General features: G+C 59.2%; 3 protein-coding genes across 3 annotated transcripts; 2 read left to right on the top strand and 1 right to left on the bottom strand.

Moving 5' to 3' along the window:
• Positions 1-337: 337 nt before the first annotated feature.
• Positions 338-7,883, top strand: LIN7B (lin-7 cell polarity scaffold B). Its single transcript, XM_088157570.1, has 6 exons — positions 338-452; positions 1,143-1,261; positions 2,020-2,091; positions 3,132-3,341; positions 5,509-5,669; positions 7,634-7,883. Exons 1-6 carry the CDS (start codon positions 413-415, stop codon positions 7,653-7,655), a joined length of 624 nt encoding a protein of 207 aa, XP_088013696.1. The 5' UTR covers positions 338-412; the 3' UTR covers positions 7,656-7,883.
• On the bottom strand, positions 3,600-5,228 carry LOC148219456 (uncharacterized; the record flags this gene model as incomplete). Its single annotated transcript, XM_088157571.1, has 1 exon — positions 3,600-5,228. A coding segment is annotated over one exon (1,053 nt), but the record flags the coding sequence as incomplete, so codon positions are not given.
• A 4,426-nt stretch (positions 7,884-12,309) lies between the features above and the next one.
• On the top strand, positions 12,310-25,155 carry LOC148219454 (liprin-alpha-3-like). Its single transcript, XM_088157572.1, is given in 13 exon segments — positions 12,310-12,685; positions 14,275-14,376; positions 15,558-15,722; positions 16,481-16,555; positions 16,889-16,991; positions 18,031-18,197; positions 19,928-20,074; positions 21,465-21,546; positions 21,549-21,611; positions 22,177-22,259; positions 23,380-23,511; positions 24,439-24,501; positions 25,000-25,155. Coding segments are annotated over 13 exon segments (1,518 nt in total). The 5' UTR covers positions 12,310-12,454; the 3' UTR covers positions 25,105-25,155.
• Positions 25,156-25,402: the final 247 nt, after the last annotated feature.

Raw genomic sequence — 25,402 nt, 5'->3', positions numbered from 1 at the left:
TTCCCCCCCAAATTTTCGGGATCTTTTCGGGATTTCTCACCAACTCCCCCCCCCCACCCGCGGATTTGGGATCCCCCGATAATTTGGGACCCCCCACCAAATTTGGGGCCCTCACCACTCCACCCCAAAATTTGGGGTCCCCCCGACCCCTTTTACCCCTCCAATTTTAGGACCTCCCCCCCCACCCCGATTTTTGGGGTCTCGCCATTCTGCGCATGCGCGGGGGGGCGCCGGCGGTTCCGCACGGGGGCGTGGCCAATCGCGGGGGCGTGGTTTAGTTACCAAATAAGGGTGTGGGCGTGGTTTGAAGACAGCACATGATGGGAGCGGGCGCGGGGCGTGGCCTGGGAGACGAGGGGCGTGGTTTGTGCGGAAAGGGGGCGTGGCCAGCGGTGGGCGTGGCCGCGCGAAGATGGCCGCGCTGAGCGGGGACGCGCTGGGGCTGGAGCGAGGTAAGGGCGGAATTTGGGGAATTTTGGGGAATTTTGGGGGGTCCGGAGGGTGGGGGGAGGGGATGGGGGGGTGCGGGGAGTGGGGGAGGGGTGGTTGGGGGGGTGGAAAAGTCCCTGGAGCGAGGAATGGGGGGAGGGGATTTTGGGGGGATTCTGAGATTTTGGGGAGGGGTCTGAGGGGGGGATGGGGAGGGTTTGGGGGGTCCCGAGGGGGCTGGGGTGATGGGGGAGGGGTAAGGGGGAAGTTTTGGGGTGCAGGGGGGATTTGGGGGGATTTTGGGGGGGGTTTTGTGTTTACGGGGCTTTTTTGGGGGGTAATTTTGGGGTGATTTTTTTTGCGTTCATGGGTTTGGTTTTGGGCTGATTTTGGGGTGATTTTTGTGTATTTTTGGGGCTGTTTTAAGGCGCCCTGGGGGTGATTTTGGGGTGACTCTGGGGCTGTTTTGGGGTGATTTTGGGGGTCACTTTGGGCTGATTTTGGGCTGTTTCTGGGTTTGGTTTTGGGCTGAGTCTGGGGCTGATTTGGGGTTGATTTGGGGGTGATTTTTGTGTGTCTCTGGGGCTTTTTGGGGCTGTTTCTGGCTTTGGTTTTGGGTATTTTTTGTTTGTTTCTGGGATTGTTTTGGGGTGATTTTGGGGTGTTTTTGGGGTGACTTAGGGCTGATTTTGGGGTGTTTTGGGGTCCCCCAGACGTGTCCCGGGCCGTGGAGCTGCTGGAGCGGCTCCAGCGCAGTGGGGAGCTGCCCCCCCAAAAACTGCAGGCGCTGCAGAGGGTCCTGCAGAGCAAATTCTGCTCTGCCATCCGCGAGGTGACCCCAAAAAACCCCAAAATCCACCCAAAACTCACCTGGGAACCCCAAAATCCACCCCAAAACTCACCTGGGAACACCAAAATTCACCTGGGAGCCCTGAAATCCACCCTAAAATCCACCTGGGATCCCAAAATTCATCTGGGAACACCAAAATTCACCTGGGAGCCCGAATCCATCCCAAAACCCACCTGGGAATCCCCAAACCCACCTGGGAACATCAAAATCTACTCAGGAACCCCCAAAACCGCCCCAAAACCCACCTGGGAGCCCCAAAATTCACCCTAAAATCCACCTGGGAGCCCCCAAACCCATCTGGGAACCCCGAAATTCACCTGGGAACCCCCAACCTACCCAGGAAGCCTCAAAAAACTCATCAGGGGCACCCCAAAATCCACCCCAAACACACCTGGAACCTAAAAATCCACCTGGGGACCCCAAAATCCATCCAGGAGACCCCAAAATCCACCTGGGGGACCCCAAAATCCATCCAGGGAACCCCAAAATCCACCTGGGGACCCCAAAATCCACTTGGGGACCCCAAAATCCATCCAGGGGACCCCAAAATCCATCCAGGGGACCCCAAAATCTCACACGGCCCCACAAAACCCCTCCAGGCCCCTCCCAACTCCCCCGAATCTTCCCTGGGACCCCCCCGGGGTCCCCCCAAATCTCTCCAGGTTCCCCTCGGGGGGTTCTGGGGGGGCTGCTCTGGGATTTTGGGGTCCCCCCCCCCCCAATCCCGGGGTCCCCCCCAGGTCTATGAGCAGCTCTACGACACCTTGGACATCGCGGGGACCCCCGAGATCCGCGCCCACGCCACGGCCAAGGTACCCCAAAAACACCCGGGACCCCAAAAAACGGCCTGGGACCCCAAAAACGGCCTGGGGGACCCCAAAAAACACCCGGGACCCCAAAAACGGCCTGGGGACCCCAAAAAACACCCCGGGACCCCAAAAACGGCCTGGGGGACCCCAAAACGGCCTGGGGACCCCAAAAAACACCCCGGGACCCCAAAAACGGCCTGGGGACCCCAAAAACACCCGGGACCCCAAAAACGGCCTGGGGGACCCAAAAAACGGCCTGGGGGACCCCCAAAAATCGGCCTGGGGGACCCCAAAAATCAACCTGGGGATCCTAAACCCCTTCCTGGGACCCCAGAAACATAATGTCCCCCAATGTCCCCCAATGTCCCCAAATATCCCCAAATGTCCCCAAATGTCCCCAATCCCCAAGGGTCCCCAATTCCCCCATTTTTCCAAATGTCTCCCCAATGTCCCCAAATGTCCCCTCTGTCCCCAGTGTCCCCAAGATCCCAAATCCCCCAATGTCTCCAATCCCCTCATTGTCCGCAGTGTCCCCAAATATCCCCCCAATGTCCCTCAATGTCCCCCAATGTCCCAAATGTCCCCAAATCCCCCCAATGTCCCCGAATGTCCCCAAATATTCCCTCAATGTTCTCAATCCCCCCAATGTCCCCCGAATGTCCCCTCAATGTCCCCAATGTCCCAAATCCCCTCAATGTCCCCCAATGTCCCCTCAATGTCCCTCAATGTCCCCAAGACCCCTAAATGTCCCCCCAATGTCCCCCCAATGTCCCCCCAATGTCCCCAGCCCCCCCAATCTCCTCAATGTCCCCAAATGTCCCTCAGTGTCCCAAATGTCCCCTCAATGTCCCCTCAATGTCCCCAAATGTCCCTCAATGTCCCCAATCCCCCCAATGTCCCCAAATCCCCTCAATGTCCCAAATGTCCCCAATGTTCCCAGCCCCCCCAATGTCCCCAAATGTCCCCCCAATGTCCCCAAATGTCCCCTCAATGTCCCCTCAATGTCCCCCCAATGTCCCCAAATGTCCCCCCAATGTCCCCAGGCCACCGTGGCGGCGTTCGCGGCCAGCGAGGGCCACGCCCACCCGCGCGTGGTGGAGCTGCCCAAAACCGAGGAGGGTTTGGGCTTCAACATCATGGGGGGCAAGGAGCAGAACTCGCCCATTTACATCTCCCGGGTCATCCCCGGCGGCGTGGCCGACAGGCACGGGGGGCTCAAGAGGGGCGACCAACTGCTCAGCGTCAACGGGGTGGTGAGGATTTGGGGGGATTTGGGGTTTTTTGGGGGGTTTGGGGTGGTTTGGTTGGGGTTTGGGGGGGTTATATTGGGGTTTGGGGGGGTTATATTGGGGCTTTGGGGTGATCAGAGGAGGTTTGGGGGGGTTAAATTGGGGTTGGGGGCTCAAGAGGGGCGACCAACTGCTGAGTGTCAACGGGGTGGTGAGGATTTGGGGGGATTTGGGGTTTTTGGGGGGTTTGGGGGGGTTGTATTGGGGATTTTGGGGTGATCACGGGAGGTTTGGGGGTGGCCGACAGGCACGGGGGGCTCAAGAGGGGCGACCAACTGCTGAGCGTCAACGGGGTGGTGAGGATTTGGGGGGATTCGGGGGGGATTTGGGGGAAATTCGGGGATTTGGGATCAAATTGGGGCTTTGGGGTGATCACAGGAGGTTTGGGGTGGTTAAATTGAGTTTACAGGGGGATTTTGGGGTGATCAGAGGAGGTTTGGGGGGGTTAAATTGGGGCTGGGGGCTCAAGAGAGGGGAGCAGCTGCTGAGTGTGAACTGGGGGGTGAGGATTTGGGGGAAATTCGGGGGGATTTGGGGTTTTTGGGGTTAAATTGGGGTTTGGGTTAACAGAGATGGGGGATTTTGCGGTTCTGGTTGGGATTTTGGGGTTCTGTGTGGGTTTTTGGGATCGGGGAAGTTTCTGGGTTTCTTTTTGGGGTTTCTGGGTGGGTTTTTGGGGTTGCAGTCGGGTTTTTCAGGTTCTGGTTATGTTTTTGGGGTGGGGAAGTTTCTGGTTGTGTTTTTGGGATCGGGGAAGTTTCAGGGTGGGTTTTTGGGGTTCTGGGTGGATTTTTGGGATCAGGGAAGTTTCTGGTTGTGTTTTTGGGGTCGGGGCAGATTCAGGGTGGGTTTTTGGGGTTCTGGGTGGGTTTTTGGGATCAGGGAAGTTTCTGGTTGGGTTTTTGGGGTCGGGGCAGGGTCTGGTTGTGTTTTTGGGATCGGGGAAGTTTCTGGGTGGGTTTTTGGGATCAGGGAAGTTTCTGGTCGTGTTTTTGGGATCCCAGCGGGGTTTTTGGGATCGGGAAAGTTTCTGGTCGGGTTTTTGGGATCCCAGCGGGGTTTTTGGGGTCGGGGCAGGTTCTGGTCTTGTTTTTGGGATCCCAGCGGGGTTTTTGGGATCGGGAAAGTTTCTGGTCGTGTTTTTGGGATCTCAGCGGGGTTTTTGGGGTGCAGAGCGTGGAGGGGGAGCAGCACGAGCGCGCCGTGGAGCTGCTGAAGGCGGCGCAGGGATTTTGGGGTTCTGGGTGGGTTTTTGGGGTCGGGGCAGGTTCTGGTCGGGTTTTTGGGATCCCAGCGGGGTTTTTGGGGTCGGGGCAGATTCAGGGTGGGTTTTTGGGGTTCTGGGTGGGTTTTTGGGGTCGGGGAAGTTTCTGGTTGCGTTTTTGGGATCGGGGCAGGTTCTGGTTGGGTTTTGGGATCCCAGCGGGGTTTTTGGGATCGGGGAAGTTTCTGGTTGGATTTTTGGGGTTCTGGGTGGGTTTTTGGGATCGGGAAAGTTTCTGGTTGGATTTTTGGGATCCCGGTTGTATTTTTGGGATCCCAGCGGGGTTTTTGGGATCGGGGAAGTTTCTGGTTGTGTTTTTGGGATCGGGGAAGTTTCTGGTCGGGTTTTTGGGATCCCAGCGCGGTTTTTGGGGTGCAGAGCGTGGAGGGGGAGCAGCACGAGCGCGCCGTGGAGCTGCTGAAGGCGGCGCAGGGATTTTGGGGTTCTGGGTGGGTTTTTGGGGTCGGGGAAGTTTCTGGTTGTGTTTTTGGGATCGGGGCAGGTTCTGGTTGGGTTTTGGGATCCCAGCGGGGTTTTTGGGATCGGGGAAGTTTCTGGTTGGATTTTTGGGGTTCTGGGTGGGTTTTTGGGGTCGGGGAAGTTTCTGGTTGGATTTTTGGGGTTCTGGGTGGGTTTTTGGGGTCGGGGAAGTTTCTGGTTGTGTTTTTGGGATCGGGGAAGTTTCTGGTTGTGTTTTTGGGATCGGGGAAGTTTCTGGTTGTGGTTTTGGGATCGGGGCAGGTTCTGGTCGTGTTTTTGGGATCCCAGCGGGGTTTTTGGGATCGGGGAAGTTTCTGGTTGTGTTTTTGGGATCGGGGAAGTTTCTGGTTGGATTTTTGGGACCCCAGCGGGGTTTTTGGGGTGCAGAGCGTGGAGGGGGAGCAGCACGAGCGCGCCGTGGAGCTGCTGAAGGCGGCGCAGGGCTCGGTGAAGCTCGTGGTCCGTTACACCCCGCGCGTGCTGGAGGAGATGGAGGCGAGGTTCGAGAAGCTGCGCACGGCCCGGCGCCGCCAGCACAACAGCTACTCGTGAGGGCACCCCAAAACCTGAACCCTAAACCCCTGAAACCCTAAATCCTGAGCCCTAAACCCCTGAAACCCTAAATCCTGAACCCCTGAGATCCCTGTGTCCCCAAATCCCCAAAATCCTAAACCCCTGAAACCCTAAATCCTGAACCCTAAACCCCTGAAACCCTAAATCCCGAACCCTAAACCCCTGAAACCCTAAATCCCGAACCCTAAACCCCTGAAACCCTAAATCCTGAACCCCTGAGATCCCTGTGTCCCCAAATCCCCAAAATCCTGAGCCCCTAAATCACTGAAACCCTAAATCCTGAACCCTAAACCCCTGAAACCCTAAATCCTGAGCCCTAAACCCCTGAAACCCTAAATCCTGAACCCTAAACCCCTGAAACCCTAAATCCCGAACCCCTGAGATCCCTGTGTCCCCAAATCCCCAAAATCCTGAACCCTAAACCCCTGAAACCCTAAATCCTGAGCCCCTGAGATCCCTGTGTCCCCAAATCCCCAAAATCCTGAGCCCCTAAACCCCTGAAACCCTAAATCCCGAACCCTAAAATCCCTGAAACCCTAAAATCCCTGAAACCCTAAATCCTGAACCCCTGAGATCCCTGTGTCCCCAAATCCCCTAAACCCCTGAAACCCTAAATCCCTGAAACCCTAAAATCCCTGAATCCCAAAATCCTGAAACCCTAAATCCCTGTGTACCCAAATCCCCAAAATCCTGAACCCCTGAGATCGCTGAAACCTTAAAATCCCTGAAACCCTAAATCCTGAACCCCTGAGATCCCAAAATCCCTGAGCCCTAAAATCCCTGTGTTCCCAAATCCCCAAAATCCTGAGATCCCTGAAACCCTAAATCCCTGAAACCCTAAATCCTGAAACCCTGAGATCCCTGTGTCCCCAAATCCCCAAAATCCTGAGCCCCTAAACCCCTGAAACCCTAAATCCTGAAACCCTGAGATCCCAAAATCCCTGAGCCCTAAAATCCCTGTGTTCCCAAATCCCCAAAATCCTGAGATCCCTGAAACCCTAAATGCCTGAAATCCTAAATCCCTGAAACCCCAAATCTCTGAAACCCTAAAATCCCAGAGTCCCCAAATCCCCAAAATCCTGAGCCCCTGAGTTCCCAAATCCCTGAACCACTAAAATCCCTGAGCCCTAAAATCCCTGAAACCCTAAAATTCCTGAAACCCTACAATCCCTGTGTCCCTAAATCCCTGAAACACTAAAATCCCTGAAAACCTAAAATCCCTGAATCCCCAAATCTCTGAGTCCCAAATCCCTGAGCCCTAAAATCCCAGTGTCCACAAATCCCTGAGTTCCCAAATCCCCAAAATCCTGAACACCCCTCTCCCAAAATCCCTGAAACCCCAAAATCCCTGAGTCCCTAAATCCCCAAAACCCTCAACATCCAAGCCCCCAAATTCCCGAAATCCTAAAGCCCCCCCGTCCCCAAATCCTTGAGTCCCCAAAATCCCTCAGTCCCCAAATCCCCAAAATCCTGAACCCCCGAGTTCCCAAATCCCTGAGTCCCCCCAAAATCCCCAAACCCTCTTGAAATCGGCGCCCCCCAAAATCTCAGAATCCCAAAATCCTCCCCGTGCCCCAAAGTCCTGAAACTTCCCCAAAATCCTGCGCCCCCAAATCCCCGAGTCCAAAATCCTGCACCCCCAAAATCCTGCACCCCCAAAATCCTGCGCCCCCAAAATCCTGCGCCCCCAAATCCCCGAGTCCAAAAACCCCAAATCCCAAAATCCTGCACCCCCAAATCCCCGAGTCCAAAAATCCTGCACCCCCAAAATCCTGCGCCCCCAAAATCCTGCGCCCCCAAATCCCCGAGTCCAAAAACCCCAAACCCCAAAATCCTGCACCTTCAAACCCTTCAGACCCCCCAAATTTCACCCCAAAATTTTTTCAGGCCCCCCCAAATTTCACCCCCAAATTGACCCCACCCCAATTTCCCCCCGCAGGTCGCTGGAATCGAGGGGGTGAAACCCCCCAGGACACCTGGGGACACCTGGGACCCCCCCGGGGACACCTGGGGACACCTGGGACCCCCCAGGGACCCCCCGGGACCCCCCCGGGACCCCCCAAATCCCCCCATCCCCCCATCCCCGCTCTGTATATTTGGGTATTTATGGGCCGTGGCCCCCCCTGTACAGTATTTATTGGCTCCTATTTAAAGGTGTGGCCCAGGTGGGTCACCTGTGTCACCTGAGAGTTACCTGAGAGTTATCTGAGTGTCACCTGTGTGTCACCTGAGAGTTATCTGAGTGTCACCTGTGTCACCTGAGTGCTACCTGTGTAACCTGAGAGTTACCTGTGTGTCACCTGAGAGTTACCTGAGTGTCACCTGTGTCACCTGAGAGTTACCTGAGTGTCACCTGTGTCACCTGTGTGTCACCTGAGTGTTACCTGTGTCACCTGAGTGTCACCTGTGTGTCACCTGAGTGTTACCTGTGTCACCTGAGAGTCACCTGAGTGTCACCTGAGTGTCACCTGAGAGTTACCTGTGTCACCTGAGTGCTACCTGTGTATCACGAGTTATCTGAGTGCTACCTGTGTCACCTGAGAGTCACCTGAGTGTCACCTGAGTGTCACCTGTGTCACCTGTGTGTCACCTGAGTGTTACCTGTGTCACCTGAGTGTCACCTGAGTGTCACCTGAGAGTCACCTGTGTGTCACCTGTGTGTCACCTGTGTGTCACCTGAGTGTTACCTGTGTCACCTGAGAGTGACCTGAGTGTCACCTGTGTGTCACCTGAGTGTTACCTGTGTCACCTGAGTGTCACCTTTGTGTCACGTGAGAGTCACCTGAGTGTCACTTGTGTGTCACCTGAGGGGGAATGGAGTCACCTGAGTGTCACCTGTTTGTCATGTGAGAGTCACCTGTGTGTCACCTGTGTCACCTGAGGGGGGTGTGGTCACCCGAGTGTCACCTGTGTGTCACATGATGTGGGGGGAGGGGTCCAGGGGGGTTTGTAACCATGGCAACGGGGCGGGGGTGGTATCCTGGTCTCCATGGTAACGGGGAGGGGGTTTGGTATCCATGGAGACGGGGATGGGGGAGGGGAGCCCGTCTCCATGGCAACACAGGAGGATTTGGGGGGGTGGGGGGGGTGTCCCGTTTCCATGGCAACGCACATGGAGACGATGCGTCATCGTCATGGCAACCGAGGGGGTGGAGTCTCGTTTCCATGGCAACAGACAGGGATGGAGGGGCGGTTTCCATGGCGACAGGGATGGGGGGAGGTGGTCCCCGGTGACCCCCGTGGAGGGGAAGTGCTCCCGTTTCCATGGCAACCGCGTTGGCTGATGCTCCGTCTCCATGGCAACGCGGGGCGGTTTCCATGGCGACGCTGGGACCCGGGGGGGGGATCCCGTTGCCATGGCGACGCGCGCAGGGGTGGGGGTGGGGTTTTTGGTCCATCCCCATGGCAACGCGGAGGGGGCGGGGCCGTCTCCATGGCAACGCGCATGCGCGGCCGCCCCCGCCCCGGCCGGATGACATCACCCCGGCTTGGCCCCGCCCCCCGCGCGCTCCCATTGGTCGGTCGCACCCAGGCCCCGCCCCTCCGCCCCACCCCGCGCGGGGGCGGGGCCCGCTCACCGCCGGAGCCCCGGGGCGCGCTCCCATTGGTCGGCGCCGCTGTCAATCAACGCCGCTCTTAAAGGGCCCGCGCAGCGTTTAGCGGGGCCGGCCGGGGGGGGGTCGGTACCCGTGGGGGGGGGGGCGGGCGGCGGCCGCGGGGCTCGGGCGGGCCCGGGGCGCTCTGGGGGCCTGAACGGGTGCGGGGGCGACGGGCAGCGACCCCCTCCCCCCCCCCCCGGGGCCCCCCCTCCCTGCCGGGCCGCCTCCCTCCGCCGGAGCTGCCGCAGCGCCGCTCGGAGCCCAGGTAGGAGCAGGGCCTGAGACCCCCCCCCCGGGCCCCCCGCGGCCGGCAGGAGCATCCCGATCCCATCCCGAATCCCGCATCTCCATCCCGAATCCGGCATCCCCATCCCGAATCCCCCATCCCCATCCCAAATCCCGCATCCCCATCCCGAATCCGGCATCCTCATCCCGATCCCATCCCAAATCCGGCATCCTCATCCCAAATCCGGCATCCCCATCCCAAATCCGGCATCCCCATCCCAAATCCGGCATCCCCATCCCAAATCCGGCATCCCCATCCCAAATCCCGCACCCCCATCCCAAATCCGGCATCTCCATCCCGATCCCGATCCCACCTCCGGCAGCCGCATCCCGATCCCATCCCAAATCCCAAATCCGGCATCCGCATCCCAGCGCCGGCATCCCCATCCCCACCTCCATCCCAATCCCAGCTCCGGCAGCCGCATCCCGGCCCTCTCCCAATCCCAAATCCGGCATCCCCATCCCAAATCCGGCATCCCAATCCCACCTCCGACATCCCAGTCCCGACCCCATTCCAGCCCCGGCAGCCGCATCCCGGCCCTCTCCCAGTCCCAATCCCATCCCCGGCATTCCCATCCCACCCCCGACATCCCGACCCCATCGCAGCGCCGGCACCCCCATCCCAAATCCCGCACCCCCATCCCAAATCCCCCATCCCCATCCCAAATCCCCCATCCCCATCCCAAATCCGGCACCCCCATCCCAAATCCGGCACCCCCATCCCAAATCCGGCACCCCCATCCCAAATCCCGCACCCCCATCCCAAATCCCCCATCCCAATCCCAAATCCCCCATCCCCATCCCAAATCCGGCACCCCCATCCCAAATCCGGCACCCCCATCCCAAATCCGGCACCCCCATCCCAAATCCCCCATCCCCATCCCAAATCCCGCACCCCCATCCCAAATCCGGCATCCCCATCCCAAATCCCCCATCCCCATCCCAAATCCCCCATCCCCATCCCAAATCCCCCATCCCAATCCCAAATCCCCCATCCGCATCCCAAATCCGGCACCCCCATCCCAAATCCCCCATCCTCATCCCAAATCCGGCACCCCCATCCCAAATCCGGCACCCCCATCCCAAATCCCCCATCCTCATCCCAAATCCCGCACCCCCATCCCAAATCCCGCACCCCCATCCCAAATCCGGCATCCCCATCCCAAATCCCGCATCCCCATCCCAAATCCCGCACCCCCATCCCAAATCCGGCACCCCCATCCCAAATCCCGCATCCCCATCCCAAATCCCGCATCCCCATCCCAAATCCCGCACCCCCATCCCAAATCCGGCACCCCCATCCCAAATCCGGCACCCCCATCCCAAATCCCCCATCCCCATCCCAAATCCCCCATCCCCATCCCAAATCCGGCACCCCCATCCCAAATCCGGCACCCCCATCCCAAATCCCCCATCCCCATCCCAAATCCCCCATCCCCATCCCAAATCCCGCACCCCCATCCCAAATCCCCCACCCCCATCCCAAATCCCGCATCCCCATCCCATTCCCATCCCAATCCCATCCCCCTCCTCATCCCAATCCCATCCCCCCATTCCCAGTCCCATCCCCTCCCCCCCATCCCCCAATCCCATCCCCTCCCCCACCCCAATCCCCACGGCTCTGCCCCCCCTCCCCCATCCCGTCCCACCTGGGCCCCTCCCCCCCCGCCCCCTCCCATTTTGGCACCTTCCAGGTCCCCCCCTCCCCACTCCCAGTGTCCCCCAGTTCATCCCAGTTCCATCCCAGTGCCCCCCAGTTCATCCCAGTTCCATCCCAGTGCCCCCAGTTCATCCCAGTTCCATCCCAGTGCCCCCCAGTTCATCCCAGTTCATCCCAGTGCCCCCCAGTTCATCCCAGTACCCTCCCATTTAATCCCAATGCACTCCCAGTGTCCCCCATTTCATTCCAGTTCATCCCAGTGCTCCCCAGTTCCCCTCCCCCACTGCATCCCATTGCACCCCCTCATTTCACCCCCCAGTGCCCCCCAGTACCTGCCCATAGCACCCCCATCCCATCCCATTATCCCATCCCATCCTCCAGGTGTGCCCAGGTGTGCCCAGGTGTCCCCAGGGTGATGTCCCAGGTGCTGCCCACCCCAGCCAGGACCCCCAGAGTGGTTCAGGACCCCCAGGATGGTTCAGGACCCCCAAAATGAATCAGATTAGAGCACTGTGTGTTGCTGATGTTGTTTCCCCATCCCCTCCAGGTGTGCCCAGGTGCCCCCAGGTGTGCCCAGGTGTCCCCAGGATGATGTGCCAGGTGCTGCCCACCCCAGCCAGGACCCCCAGAATGTTCTGGGACCCCCAGAATCGATCAAGACCCCCAGGACAGTTCAGGACTGGTTGCTGATGTTGTCTCCCATCCCCCTCCAGGTGTGCCCAGGTGTCCCCAGGATGATGTGCCAGGTGCTGCCCACCATCAGCCGGGACCCCCAGAGTGGTTCAGGACCCCCAAAAGTGGTTCAGGACCCCCAGGATAGTTCAGGATTCTTTGCTGACGTTGTCTCCCATCCCCATCCAGGTGCCCCCAGGTGCTCTCAGGTGTCTCCAGGTGCCCCCAGGATGATGTGCCAGGTGCTGCCCACCCCCATCCAGGACCCCCAGAGTGTTCTGGGACCCCCAGAGTGGTTCAGACTTGGATCCTTACTGATGTCAATCCCATGCTGTGTCACCCCCAGGTGCCCCCACGTGTGCCCAGGTGTCCCCAGGATGATGTCCCAGGTGCCGCCCACCATCAGCCAGGACCCCCAGAGTGGTTCAGGACCCCCAGAATCGATCAGGACCCCCAGAACGGTTCACGACTGTTTGCTGACGTTGTCTCCCATCCCCACCCAGGTGCTCCCAGGTGTGCCCAGGTGCGCCCAGGTGCCCCCAGGATGATGTGCGAGGTGCTGCCCACCATCAGCGAGGACCCCCGGCGGGGCTCGGGCCCCCCGGAGGAGCCGGGGCTGGAGCAGCTGATGGTGCAGATGCTGCGGGAGCGCGAGCGGCTCCTGGAGACGCTGCGGGACACGCAGGAGGGGCTGGCCACGGCTCACCTGCGCCTGCGAGACCTGGCCCACGAGAGGGACCTGCTGCAGAGACAGCTCAACAGCGCCCTGCCGCAGGTGAGCCGCCACAGGTGTGCCCGGCTGCGGTCAGAGGGGGTGAGGAACACCTGGGGGTGTGGCTAAAGCAGGTGTGGTATGGATAGGGAGGGGTTAAAAGGATTTGGGCAGGTGAGGGCAGGACAGGTGTGGGGGTGTGGAACACCTGGGGGTGTGGCTAAAGCAGGTGTGGTATGGACAGGGAGGGGTTAAAAGGAAAAGGATTTGGGCAGGTGAGCGCAGGACAGGTGTGGCCAGGTGTGGAAAGGTTTGGGTGGTGGGGCACAGGTGGGGGCGGGGTTAACTCAAAAAGAGTTTGGGCAGGTGAGTGCAGGACAGGTGTAACCAGGTGTGGAAAGGTTTGGGGGTGTGGCACAGGTGGGGGTGTGGCTAAATCAGGTGTGGCACAGGTGGGGGAGGGGCGAAAAGGGGTGGGGGAGGGGTTAAAAGTGGTGGGGGCGGGGTTAACCCAGAAAGAGTTCGGGCAGGTGAGTGCAGGTCAGGTGTGCCCAGGTGCGGTCACAAGGGGGTGAGGAACACCTGGGGGTGTGGCTAAACCAGGTGTGGTACGGAGAGGGAGAGGTTAAAAGGATTTGGGCAGGTGAGCGCAGGTCAGGTGTGGCCAGGTGTGAGGGTGTGGTCAGAGGGGTGTGGCACAGGTGGGGGCGGGGTCAAAGTGGGTGTGGCGCCGTGCGAAGGGGCGGGGCTTAAGGGGGCGGGGTTGGTTCAGAGGCGTGGCTCACGTGTCCCCAATGTCCCCTCAATGTCCCTGTCCCGTGTCCCTGTCCCCACTGTCCCCCTCTCCCCATTGTCCCCCCTGTCCCCAATGTCCCCCCTGTCCCTGTCGCTGTCCCCAAATGTCGCTGTCGCTGTCGCTGTCCCTGTTGGTGACACTGTCCCCCGTCGCTGTTGGTGTCCCTGTCCCCTGTCCTGTCGCTGTCCCTGTTGGTGTTCCTGTCCCCATGTCCCTGTCCTGTCCCCAATGTCCCCAATGTCCCCAATGTCCCTGTTCCTGTCGCTGTCCCCGTTGGTGACACTGTCCCCAATGTCCCCCCTGTCCCTGTCGCTGTCCATGTCTCCAATGTCCCCAATGTCGCTGTCCCCAATGTTCCCAATGTCGCTGTCCCCAATGTCGCTGTCCCCAATGTCGCTGTCCTCAATGTCCCCAATGTCGCTGTCGCTGTCCCCCTGTCGCTGTCGCTGTCCCCAATGTCCCCCTGTGGCTGTCGCTGTCCCCAATGTCCCCAATGTCCCCAATGTCGCTGTCGCTGTCCCCAATGTCGCTGTCGCTGTCCCTGTCCCCTGTCGCTGTCCCCAATGTCCCCAATGTCGCTGTCGCTGTCCCCTGTGGCTGTCGCTGTCCCCGTTGGTGGCACTGTCCCCCCTGTCCCCATGTCGCTGTCGCTGTCCCCAATGTCCCCCCTGTCGCTGTCGCTGTCCCCTGTCGCTGTCGCTGTCCCCTGTGGCTGTCGCTGTCCCCAATGTCCCCCCTGTCGCTGTCGCTGTCCCCTGTCGCTGTTCCCCCTGTCGCTGTCGCTGTCCCCAATGTCCCCAATGTCGCTGTCGCTGTCCCCAATGTCGCTGTCCCCTGTGGCTGTCGCTGTCCCCAGGAGCTGGCCGCGCTCACCAAGGAGCTGAACCTGTGCCGGGAGCAGCTCCTGGAGCGAGAGGAGGAAATCGCTGAGCTCAAAGCAGAGCGGAACAACACCCGGGTGAGCACCTGGGGACACCTGGGGACACCTGGGGACACACCTGGGGACACACCTGGGACACACCTGGGACACCTGGGGACACCTGGGACACACCTGGGACACACCTGGGGACAGCTGGGGACACACCTGGGGACAGCTGGGGACACCTGGGACACACCTGGGACACACCTGGGACAGCTGGGGACACACCTGGGGACACACCTGGGGACACACCTGGGACAGCTGGGGACACCTGGGACACACCTGGGACACACCTGGGGACAGCTGGGGGCACACCTGGGGACAGCTGGGGACACCTGGGACACACCTGGGACACACCTGGGACAGCTGGGGACAGCTGGGGACAGCTGGGGACACACCTGGGACACCTGGAATACACCTGGGGACACACCTGGGACAGCTGGGGACACACCTGGGACACCTGGGGACACCTGGGGACACACCTGGGACACCTGGGACAGCTGGGGACACACCTGGGACACCTGGGGACACCTGGGGACACACCTGGGACACACCTGGGGACACACCTGGGGACACACCTGGGACACCTGGGACAGCTGGGGACACACCTGGGACACCTGGGGACACCTGGGGACACACCTGGGACACACCTGGGGACACCTGGCACCTGGTGTCCCCAATGTCCCCAATCCCCCCCACTGTCCCCAATGTCCCCATGTCCCCAGTGATGTCCCCAATGATGTCCCCATGTCCCCAATGATGTCCGCAGCTCCTGCTGGAGCACCTGGAGCACCTGGTGTCCCCAATGATGTCCCCAATGATGTCCCCATGTCCCCACTGATGTCCCCATGTCCCCAGCTCCTGCTGGAGCACCTGGAGCACCTGGTGTCCCCAGTGTCCCCAATGTCCCCAATGTCCCCAATGTCCCCAATGTCCCCAATGTCCCCAGTGTCCCCATGTCCCCACTGATGTCCCCATGTCCCCAATGATGTCCCCATGTCCCCACTGATGTCCCCCTGTCCGCAGCTCCTGCTGGAGCACCTGGAGCACCTGGTGTCCCCATGTCCCCACTGATGTCCCCATGTCCCCACTGATGTCCCCAATGTCCCCACTGATGTCCCCAATGTCCCCAGCTCCTGCTGGAGCACCTGGAGCACCTGGTGTCCCCAGTGTCCCCATGTCCCCACTGATGTCCCCACTGATGTCCCCAATGTCCCCAGCTCCTGCTGGAGCACCTGGAGCACCTGGTGTCGCGGCACGAGCGCTCTCTCCGCATGACCGTGGTCAAGCGCCAGGCGCAGTCCCCGGCCGGGGTCTCCTCCGAGGTCGAGGTGCTCAAGGCGCTCAAGTCGCTGTTCGAGCACCACAAGGCCCTGGACGAGAAGGTTTGGGGGGTCTGGGGGGTCCCGGGGGGGTTTGGGGGGGTCCCTGAGGGGTCTTGGGGGGGTCCCCGGCGGGTTTTGAGGGGGTTCTGGGGGGTTTTGAGGGGGTTCTGGGGGCTTTGGGGGGTTCCTGGGGGCTTTGGGGGGGTCTTCGTGCGTCCCTGGAGAGTCTTTGGGGGGGTTCTGGGGCGTTTTGGGGTGACCTGAGGGGTCTTGGGGGATCCCTGGGCGGTTTTGGGGTGACCTGAGGGGTCTTGGAGGGGGGGTTACGGTGATCTGGGGAGTCTTGGTGGGGTCCCTGGGGGGTTTTGAGGGGGTTCTTGGGGATTTTGGGGGGTCCCTGGGGGGTTTTGAGGGGGTTCTGGGGGATTTTGGGGGATCCCTGGGGGCTCTGGGGGCGTTTTGGGGTGACCTGGGGGGTCTTGGGGGGGTCCCTGGGGGGTTTTGGGGGGGTTTGGGGTGACCTGGTAGGACCCAAATGGTTCCCAGGAGGGTTTTGGGGTCACCTGGGGGGTCTTGGGGAGGTCCCTGGGAGATCTGGGGGGTCCCTGAGGGGTTTTGGGGGGTCCCTGGGTGTCCCCCGGAGGTTTTGGGGATCCTTGGGGGGTTTTGAGGGGTTTTAGGGTGACCTGGTGGCACCTGGGGGGGACCCAAAGGGGTCTCGGGTGGCTCTGGAGGTGACACAGGCGGCTCTGGGGTCCCCCCGGTGTCCCCCCGGTGTCCCCCCAATGTCCCCCCGGTGTCACCTCGGTGTCCCCCAGGTGCGGGAGCGGCTGCGGGTGGCCCTGGAGCGCGTGGCCGTCCTGGAGGAGGAGCTGGAGGTGTCAAACCAGGAGGTGGGGACAGGAGGGGACACCGGGGGGGGGGGGGGGTGACACCCACCGCAGTCCTTGGGAGGGTGGCACCTGTCCCCTGTCCCTATTGGTGACACCTGACCCCTGTCCCTGGCGGTGACATTGTCCCTGTCCCGGTGTCCCTGGGGGTGGCACCTGTCCGTGTCCCCGTGTTCCTCAAGGGGTGACACCTGTCCCCTGTCCCTATTGGTGGCACTGTCCCTGTCCCTGTCCCCACAGTCCCTGTCCCCATTGGTGACACTGTCCCCACTGTCCCCACAGTCCCTGTCCCTGTCCCCATTGGTGACACTGTCACTGTCCCCACTGTCCCCACAGTCCCTGTCCCTACGGGAGCAGCTCTCCCGGCGCCGCTCGGGCCTGGAGGACGCGGCCACCGACGGGGACAGCGCGGTACGGGAGGGGACAATGGGGACAATGGGGACAATGGGGGACACTGGGGGACACTGGGGGACAATGGGGACACTGGGGGACAATGGGGGACAATGGGGGACAATGGGGGGACACTGGGGGACAATGGGGGACAATGGGGGACACTGGGGGACAATGGGGGACAATGGGGACAGGGAGGGGACAATGGGGGACAGGGAGGGGACAGGGAGGCGGTCGGGGGTCATGGGGTCACAGTGGTCATCTCAGAGTGACCAGGGGTCACTGCTCGGGGGGTGGTCAGCGGCCGAGTGACCCCAGAGTGACCCCTGAGTGACCAGTGTGTGACCAGTGTGTGACCAGTGGATGACCAGTGAGTGACCAGTGAGTGACCCCTGAGTGACCAGTGAGTGACCAGTGTGTGACCAGTGACCAGTGTGTGACCCCTGAGTGACCCCTGAGTGACCAGTGACCAGTGAGTGACCAGTGTGTGACCCCTGAGTGACCAGTGAGTGACCAGTGTGTGACCAGTGTGTGACCAGTGTGACCAGTGAGTGACCCCAGGGTGACCAGTGAGTGACCAGTGTGTGACCCCTGAGTGACCAGTGGGTGACCAGTGAGTGACCAGTGAGTGACCACAGAGTGACCCCAGGGTGACCAGTGTGTGACCAGTGTGTGACCAGTGAGTGACCCCTGAGTGACCCCTGAGTGACCAGTGAGTGACCAGTGTGTGACCAGTGTGTGACCCCTGAGTGACCAGTGAGTGACCAGTGAGTGACCAGTGAGTGACCCCTGAGTGACCATTGAGTGACCAGTGTGTAACCAGTGAGTGACCAGTGAGTGACCAGTGAGTGACCAGTGGGTGACCAGTGTGTGACCAGTGGGTGACCAGTGAGTGACCAGTGTGTGACCAGTGGGTGACCCCTGAGTGACCATTGAGTGACCAGTGGGTGACCAGTGGGTGACCCCTGAGTGACCATTGAGTGACCAGTGTGTGACCAGTGAGTGACCAGTGAGTGACCAGTGGGTGACCAGTGAGTGACCATTGAGTGACCAGTGAGTGACCAGTGGGTGCCGCTGTCCCCAGGCCAGCCCCGAGCGCCGCCGCGAGGCCGAGCTGGAGGCGTCCCTGGGCCGGCACCGCGTGGCCGCTCTGTGCCGGCAGCTCGGGAGGCTCCAGGACGAGGCCAGCGCGGCCCAGAGGGAGCTGGCCCGGGCACACGAGGCCGGAGCCAAACTGCAGAGGGACCTCAAGGAGGTGGGAGAGGGAGAAACGGGGAAAAAACGGGGAAAAATGGGGAAAAATGGGGAAAAACGGGGAAAAAACGAGAAAAAACGGGGAAAAAATGGGGAAAAAATGGGAAAAAACGGGGGAAAAAATGGGAAAAAACGGGGGAAAAATGGGGAAAAAATGACTCAAACTTGGGAGGGTTTGACCCAAACTGAGAAAAATGGGGAAAAACGGGGGGAAAATGGGGAAAAACGTCATCAAACTGGGAGGGTTTAATCCCCAAACTGGGAGGGTTTGACCCCAAACTGGGAGGGTTTGACCCCAAACTGGGAGGGTTTCATCCCCAAACTGGGAGGGTTTAATCCCCAAACTGGGAGCTGGCCCGGGCACACGAGGCCGGAGCCAAACTGCAGAGGGACCTCAAGGAGGTGGGAGAGGGAAAAACGGGGAAAAAACGGGGGAAAATGGTGAAAAAATGGGAAAAAACGGGGAAAAAATGGGGAAAAATGGGGAAAAAACGGGGGAAAAAATGGGAAAAAAAAGGGGGAAAATGGGGAAAAACGGCATCAAACTGGGAGGGTTTAATCCCCAAACTGGGAGGGTTTAACCCAAACTGGGAAGGGTTTAATCCAAACTGGGAGGGTTTGACCCAAACTGGGAGGGTTTAATCCAAACTGGGAGGGTTTGACCCAAACTGGGAGGGTTTAATCCAAACTGGGAGGGTTTAATCCAAACTGGGAGGGTTTGACCCAAACTGGGAGGGTTTAATCCAAACTGGGAGGGTTTGACCCAAACTGGGAGGGTTTAATCCCAAACTGGGAGGGTTTGACCCCAAACTGGGAGGGTTTAATCCAAACTGGGAGGGTTTGACCCAAACTGGGAGGGTTTAACCCCAAACTGGGAGGGTTTGACCCAAACTGGGAGGGTTTAATCCCAAACTGGGAGCTGGCCCGGGCACACGAGGCCGGAGCCAAACTGCAGAGGGACCTCAAGGAGGTGGGAGAGGGAGAAACGGGGAAAAAACGGGGAAAAAAATGGGGAAAAAAGGTGAAAAAATGGTGAAAAAATGGGAAAAAACGGGGAAAAAAATGGGAAAAAAATGGGAAAAAACGGGGAAAAAATGGGGAAAAAATGACTCAAACTGGGAGGGTTTGACCCAAACTGGGAGGGAACGGCTGTCCCCAATGTCCCCAATGTCCCCAATGTCCCCAAATCTCCCTGGTGTCCCCAATCCCCTCCAATGTCCCCACTGTCCCCAATCGCCCCCAATCCCCCCACTGTCCCCAATGTCCCCATTGATGTCCCCGTTGATGTCCGTTGCTGTCCCCATTGCTGTCCCCACTGTCCCCATGTCCCCATTGATGTCCCCATGGCTGTCCCCATTGTCCCCACTGTCCCCATGGCTGTCCCCAATGTCCCCATCGCTGTCCCCATGGCTGTCCCCGTCACTGTCCCCATCGCTGTCCCCACTGTCCCCATTGTCCCCATGGCTGTCCCCATTGTCCCCATCACTGTCCCCAATGTCCCCATCGCTGTCCCCATGGCTGTCCCCGTCACTGTCCCCATCGCTGTCCCCACTGTCCCCATTGTCCCCATGGCTGTCCCCATTGTCCCCATCACTGTCCCCATTGTCCCCGTCGCTGTCCCCGTGGCTGTCCCCACTGTCCCCGTGGCTGTCCCCGTGCTGTCCCCACTGTCCCCATTGATGTCCCCATTGATGTCCCCACTGTCCCCACTGTCCCCATGGCTGTCCCCAGGCGCTGGCCCAGCGCGAGGACATGGAGGAGCGCATCACCACCCTGGAGCGGCGCTACCTGAGCGCCCAGCGCGAGGCCACGTCCCTGCACGACGCCAACGACCGCCTGGAGAACGAGCTGGCCAGCAAGGAGTCCCTGTACAGACAGGTGAGCACACCTGGCCACACCTGGGATACACCTGGACACACCTGGGGACACCTGGGGACACCTGGGGACACCTGGGATACACCTGGGCACACCTGGGATACACCTAGAGTACACCTAGAGTACACCTGGGCACACCTGGGGACACCTGAGATACACCTGGGCACACCTGGGGACACCTGGGCACACCTGGGCACACCTGGAATACACCTGGGCACACCTGAGATACACCTAGAGTACACCTGGGGACATTGGGGATACACCTCGGCACACCTGGAGAACGAGCTGGCCAGCAAGGAGTCCCTGTACAGACAGGTGAGCACACCTGGGCACACCTGGGATACACCTGGGCACACCTGAGATACACCTGGGATACACCTGGGCACACCTGGGGACACCTGGGCACACCTGGGCACACCTGGGGACACCTGGGATACACCTGGGCACACCTGAGATACACCTAGAGTACACCTGGGATACACCTGGGGACACCTGGGCACACCTGGGGACACCTGGGATACACCTGGGGACACCTGGGGACACCTGGGCACACCTGGGATAAACCTGGGGACACCTGGGCACACCTGGGCACACCTGGGGACATTGAGGACACACCTGGGAACACCTGGGACACACCTGGGGATACATGGGGACACAGCTGGGGACACACCTGGGCACACCTTTGTGTCTCCGTTGATGTCCCCCAAACCGCCTGATGTTGTCCCCTCCATCCTTGTTCATCTCCCCAAATGTCCCCAAATGTCCCCAATGTCCCCAATGACCCCAATGTCCCCAATGTCCCCAAATGTCCCCAATGACCCCAATGTCCCCAATGTCCCCAATGACCCCAAATGTCCCCAATGTCCCCAAATGTCCCCAATGTCCCCAATGACCCCCAAATGTCCCCAAATGTCCCCAAATGTCCCCATTGTCCCCAATGACCCCAATGTCCCCAAATGTCCCCAGTGTCCCCAATGTCCCCTGTGATGTCCCCAATGTCCCCAGAGCGAGGAGAAGGGCCGGCAGCTGCAGGAGTGGCTGGAGGACGCCAAGGCCCCCAATGACCCCAAATGTCCCCAATGTCCCCAATGACCCCAAATGTCCCCAATGTCCCCAATGTCCCCAATGTCCCCTGTGATGTCCCCAGAGCGAGGAGAAGGGCCGGCAGCTGCAGGAGTGGCTGGAGGACGCCAAGGCCCCCAATGTCCCCAATGTCCCCAAATGTCTGCAGTGTCCCCAGTGTCCCCAATGTCCCCTGTGATGTCCCCAATGACCCCAATGACCCCAATGACCCCAATGTCCCCAAATGTCCCTGACAGCCCCAATGTCCCCAAATGTCCCCAAATGTCTGCAGTGTCCCCAATGTCCCCAATGTCCCCTGTGATGTCCCCAGAGCGAGGAGAAGGGCCGGCAGCTGCAGGAGTGGCTGGAGGACGCCAAGGCCAAGCTGACGCTGACGCTGCAGAAAGCCGAGACCTGCCCGAGATCGAGGCCCAGCTGGCACAGAGGGTGGCAGCGCTCACCAAGGTGGGCACGGGGGGTCTGAGGGGGGGTTTGGGGGGTCCTGGAGGGGGTTTGGGGGGTCCTGGAGGGATTTAGGAGAGATCTGGGGGGTCTTGGAGGGGTTTTGGGGGAATTTAGGGGGGATTTGGGGGGTCCTGGAGGGGATTTAGGAGGGATTTGGGGGGTCTTGGAGGGGTTTTGGGGGAATTTAGGGGGATTTGGGGGGTCCTGGAGGGGGTTTGGGGGGTCCTGGAGGGATTTAGGAGAGATCTGGGGGGTCTTGAGGGGATTTAGGGGGATTTAGGGGGGGTCTGGGGGCAACTCTGAGGAAATTGTGCCCCCCAAAATGTCCCCGAATGTCCCCAAATATCCCAAATTTTTCAAATGTCCCCAAATCCCCCCAAATCCCCCCAATGTCCCCAAATGTCCCAAATGTCCCAAATGTCCCCCAATGTCCCCAATGACCCCCATTGTCCCCAATGTCCCCAATGTCCCCAGTGTCCCCCAATGTCCCCAATGTCCCCAAATCCCCCCCAATGTCCCCAAATGTCCCCAAATGTCCCCAATGTCCCCAATCCCCCCAATGTCCCCGATGTCCCCAGGCGAGGAGCGCCACGGGAATTTCGAGGAGCGGCTCCGGCAGCTCGAGGCTCAACTGCAGGAGAAGAACCAGGAACTGCAGAGGGTGGGACCCCGGAAACGGGGGGACCCCAAAAACGGGGACACCGGAAACGGGGGGACACCAAAAACGGGGGGACCGAAAACGGGGGGGACCGGAAACGGGGACACCGGAAGCGGGGGGACCGAAAACGGGGGAGCACCAAAAACGGGGACACCGAAAACGGGGGAACACCAAAATTGGGGGGACACCAAAAACGGGGACACCGGAAACGGGGGGACACCAAAAATGGGGACACCGAAAACGGGGACACCGAAAACGGGGGGACCAAAACCGGGGGGACACCAAAAATGGGGGGACCGAAAACGGGGGGACCGAAAACGGGGGGACCCCAAAAAGGGGGGACACCAAAAACGGGGCACTAAAAACGGGGACACTGAAAGCGGGGGGACACCAAAAATGAGAGGACACCAAAAACGGGGACACCGGAAACGGGGGGACACAAAAAATGGGGACACCCCAAAAATTGGGATACCCCAATAATGAGGACCCCCCCAAAATGGGGGCAATCCAAAAAACGGGGATACCAAAAATGGGGGGACCCCAAAATTTGGGATATCCCAAAAATGGGGGCACAAAAAATGGGGACAACCCCAAAAAATGGGGACCGCAAAATTTGGGGACCCGAAAACGGGGGGACCCCAAAAACGGGGACACCAAAAATGGGGGGACCCCAAAATCTGGGACACCCTAAAAATGGGCACCCCAAAAATTGGGGACACCCCCAAATTCGGGCACCCTAAAAATGGAGACAACCCAAAAATGGGACCCCAAAATTTGGGATAACCCCAAAAAATGGCAACAAAAAACCGGGGGCACCCCATAAATTCGAGACACCCCAAACTGGGAAACCCCAAAAATTGACACCAAAACCCCACAAAAAAAAAAAAAAAAAAAAAAAAAAAAAAAAAAAAAAATTTGGGGAATTCCCAAACTCGAGCACCCCAAAACCCGACCCCTCTAAAAAAAATTTAAAAAATCCGATTTATTCCCATTTTTGGGGGTAAAAACCCCGGGTTTGGGTCACTCCTTTTGCTCTTGACCACCCCAAATTTTTTTTTTTTTTTTGGGGGTGGGGGTCCCCGAAATTTTGGGGACCCTGGGGTGAATTTTGGGGTCCCCCCAGGCTCGGCAGAGGGAGAAAATGAACGATGAGCACAACAAGAGGCTCTCGGAGACCGTGGATCGGCTCCTGAGCGAGAGCAACGAGCGCCTGCAGCTGCACCTCAAAGAGAGGATGGGGGCGCTGGAGGAGAAGGTGGGGGGTCCCCAAAATTGGGGAGGGGGTCCCCAAATTGGGGAGGGGTCGTGGACAAAATTTGAGGGCTCTTGGAAAAAAATTGGGGGTCCTGGAAGGGATTTTGGGGAGTTTTGGGGGGTCTGAAATGGTTTCAGTTTCACCTCAAAGAGAGGATGGGGGAGCTGGAGGAGAAGGTGGGGGGTCCCCAAAATTGGGGAGGGGTCGTGGATAAAATTTGGGGGGTCCTGGATAAAATTTGGGGGGTCCTGGAGGGGATTTGGGGGAATTTGGGGGATCTGAAATGGCTCCAGTTGAGTCTCAAGGAGAGGATGGGGGCGCTGGAGGAGAAGGTGGGGGGTCCCCAAAATTGGGGAGGGGGTCCCCAAAATTGGGGAGGGGTCGTGGATAAAATCTGGGGGGTCCTGGAGGGGATTTGGGGAAATTTTGGGGAGTTTTGGGGGGTCTGGGATGGTTCCAGTTGCATCTCGAGAGGGGATTTGGGGGCCTGGGGGAGAAATTGGGGGGTCCCCAAAATTGGGGAGGGGGTCCCCAAATTGGGGAGGGGTCCTGGATAAAATCTGGGGGTCCCGGAAGGAATTTTGGGGGAATTTTGGGGATTTTTTGGGGGGTCCCGGGTGAATTTGGGGATTTTTTTGGGGGTCTCTGGGTGAATTTGGGGATTTTTTTGGGGGGGTCTCTGGGTGAATTGGGGATTTTTTGGGGGGGTCTCTGGGTGAATTTGGGGATTTTTTGGGGGGGGGTCTCTGGGCGAATTTGGGGATTTTTTTGGGGGGTCCCCGGATGAATTTGGGGATTTTTTGGGGGGGTCTCTGGGTGAATTTGGGGATTTTTTGGGGGGGGTCTCTGGGCGAATTTGGGGATTTTTTTGGGGGTCTCCGGGTGTTTTTTGGGGTCTCCCCCTCCCCAAATTTTCCCCCTCCCCAGAATTCTCTGAGTGAAGAAATCGCCAACATGAAGAAAATGCAGGACGAGCTCCTGCTCAACAAGGTCGGGGGGATTTGGGGGGGATTTTGGGGGGTCTCGGAAAGATTCTGGGGGTCCCCAGCCCTGAATCCCCCTCCCCAAATTCCCAAATTCCCAAAAATTCCCAAAAAATTCCCAAAAATTCCCGAATTTTCTCCTCCCCGGGGCAGTTTCTGAAGCTGGATCCGCTCTGGGGGGGGGGGGGGATTTTGGGGGGTCCCGGGGGGATTTTGGGGGGTCCTGGAAGGGTTTTGGGGGTCCCCAGCCCTGAATCCCCCTCCCCAAATTCCGAAATTCTCCAAAAATTCCCCAAAAAATTCCAAAAAATTCCCCAAAATTCCCGATTTTATCCCAGGAGCAGCTGCTGGATCAGTTCTGGGGGGGATTTTGGGGGGTCCTGGGGAGATTTTGGGGGAATTTTGGGGATTTTGGGGGGTCCCCAACACTGAATCCCCCTCCCCAAATTCCCCCAAAATTCCCGAAAATTCCCGAAAATTCCCGAAATTCCCGGTTTTCCCCCAGGAGCAGCTGCTGGCCGAGATGGAGCGGATGCAGCTGGAGCTGGATCAGCTCCGGGGGCGCCCCGGATCCTCCTACTCCAGGTACCCCAAAAATCCCCAAAAATGACCCCAAAAATCACCCCAAAACCCCCCAAAAATAAACCCAAAAAAATCCAAAAAAATCCCCTCAAAAATCCCAAAAAATCCCCCCCAAAAACCTAAAAAATGACCCCAAAAATGACCCCAAAAATGACCCCAAAAATCCCCAAATAACCCTAAAAAATAACCCCCCAAAATCCCAAGAAATCCCCTCAAAAATCCCAAAAATTCCCCCCAAAAAACCTAAAAAATGACCCCAAAAATGACCCCAAAAATCACCCCAAAAATCACCCCAAAAATCACCCCAAAAATCACCCCAAAATCCC

This window comes from Sturnus vulgaris, unplaced genomic scaffold (assembly GCF_052056855.1).
Source record: "Sturnus vulgaris isolate bStuVul1 unplaced genomic scaffold, bStuVul1.hap1 Scaffold_1116, whole genome shotgun sequence".
NCBI classification, from domain to species: Eukaryota; Metazoa; Chordata; class Aves; order Passeriformes; family Sturnidae; genus Sturnus; species Sturnus vulgaris.
This window is presented reverse-complemented; position numbering and strand designations above follow the sequence as displayed.

Bases quoted from the DNA above. Each gene is read 5' to 3' on its own strand.
- LIN7B (XM_088157570.1), top strand. From the start codon at position 413: ATGGCCGCGCTGAGCGGGGACGCGCTGGGGCTGGAGCGAG. The intron at 1,262-2,019 runs GTGACCCCAAAA...GGTCCCCCCCAG, and splicing joins TCTGCTCTGCCATCCGCGAG to GTCTATGAGCAGCTCTACGA. The intron at 2,092-3,131 runs GTACCCCAAAAA...CAATGTCCCCAG, and splicing joins GCGCCCACGCCACGGCCAAG to GCCACCGTGGCGGCGTTCGC.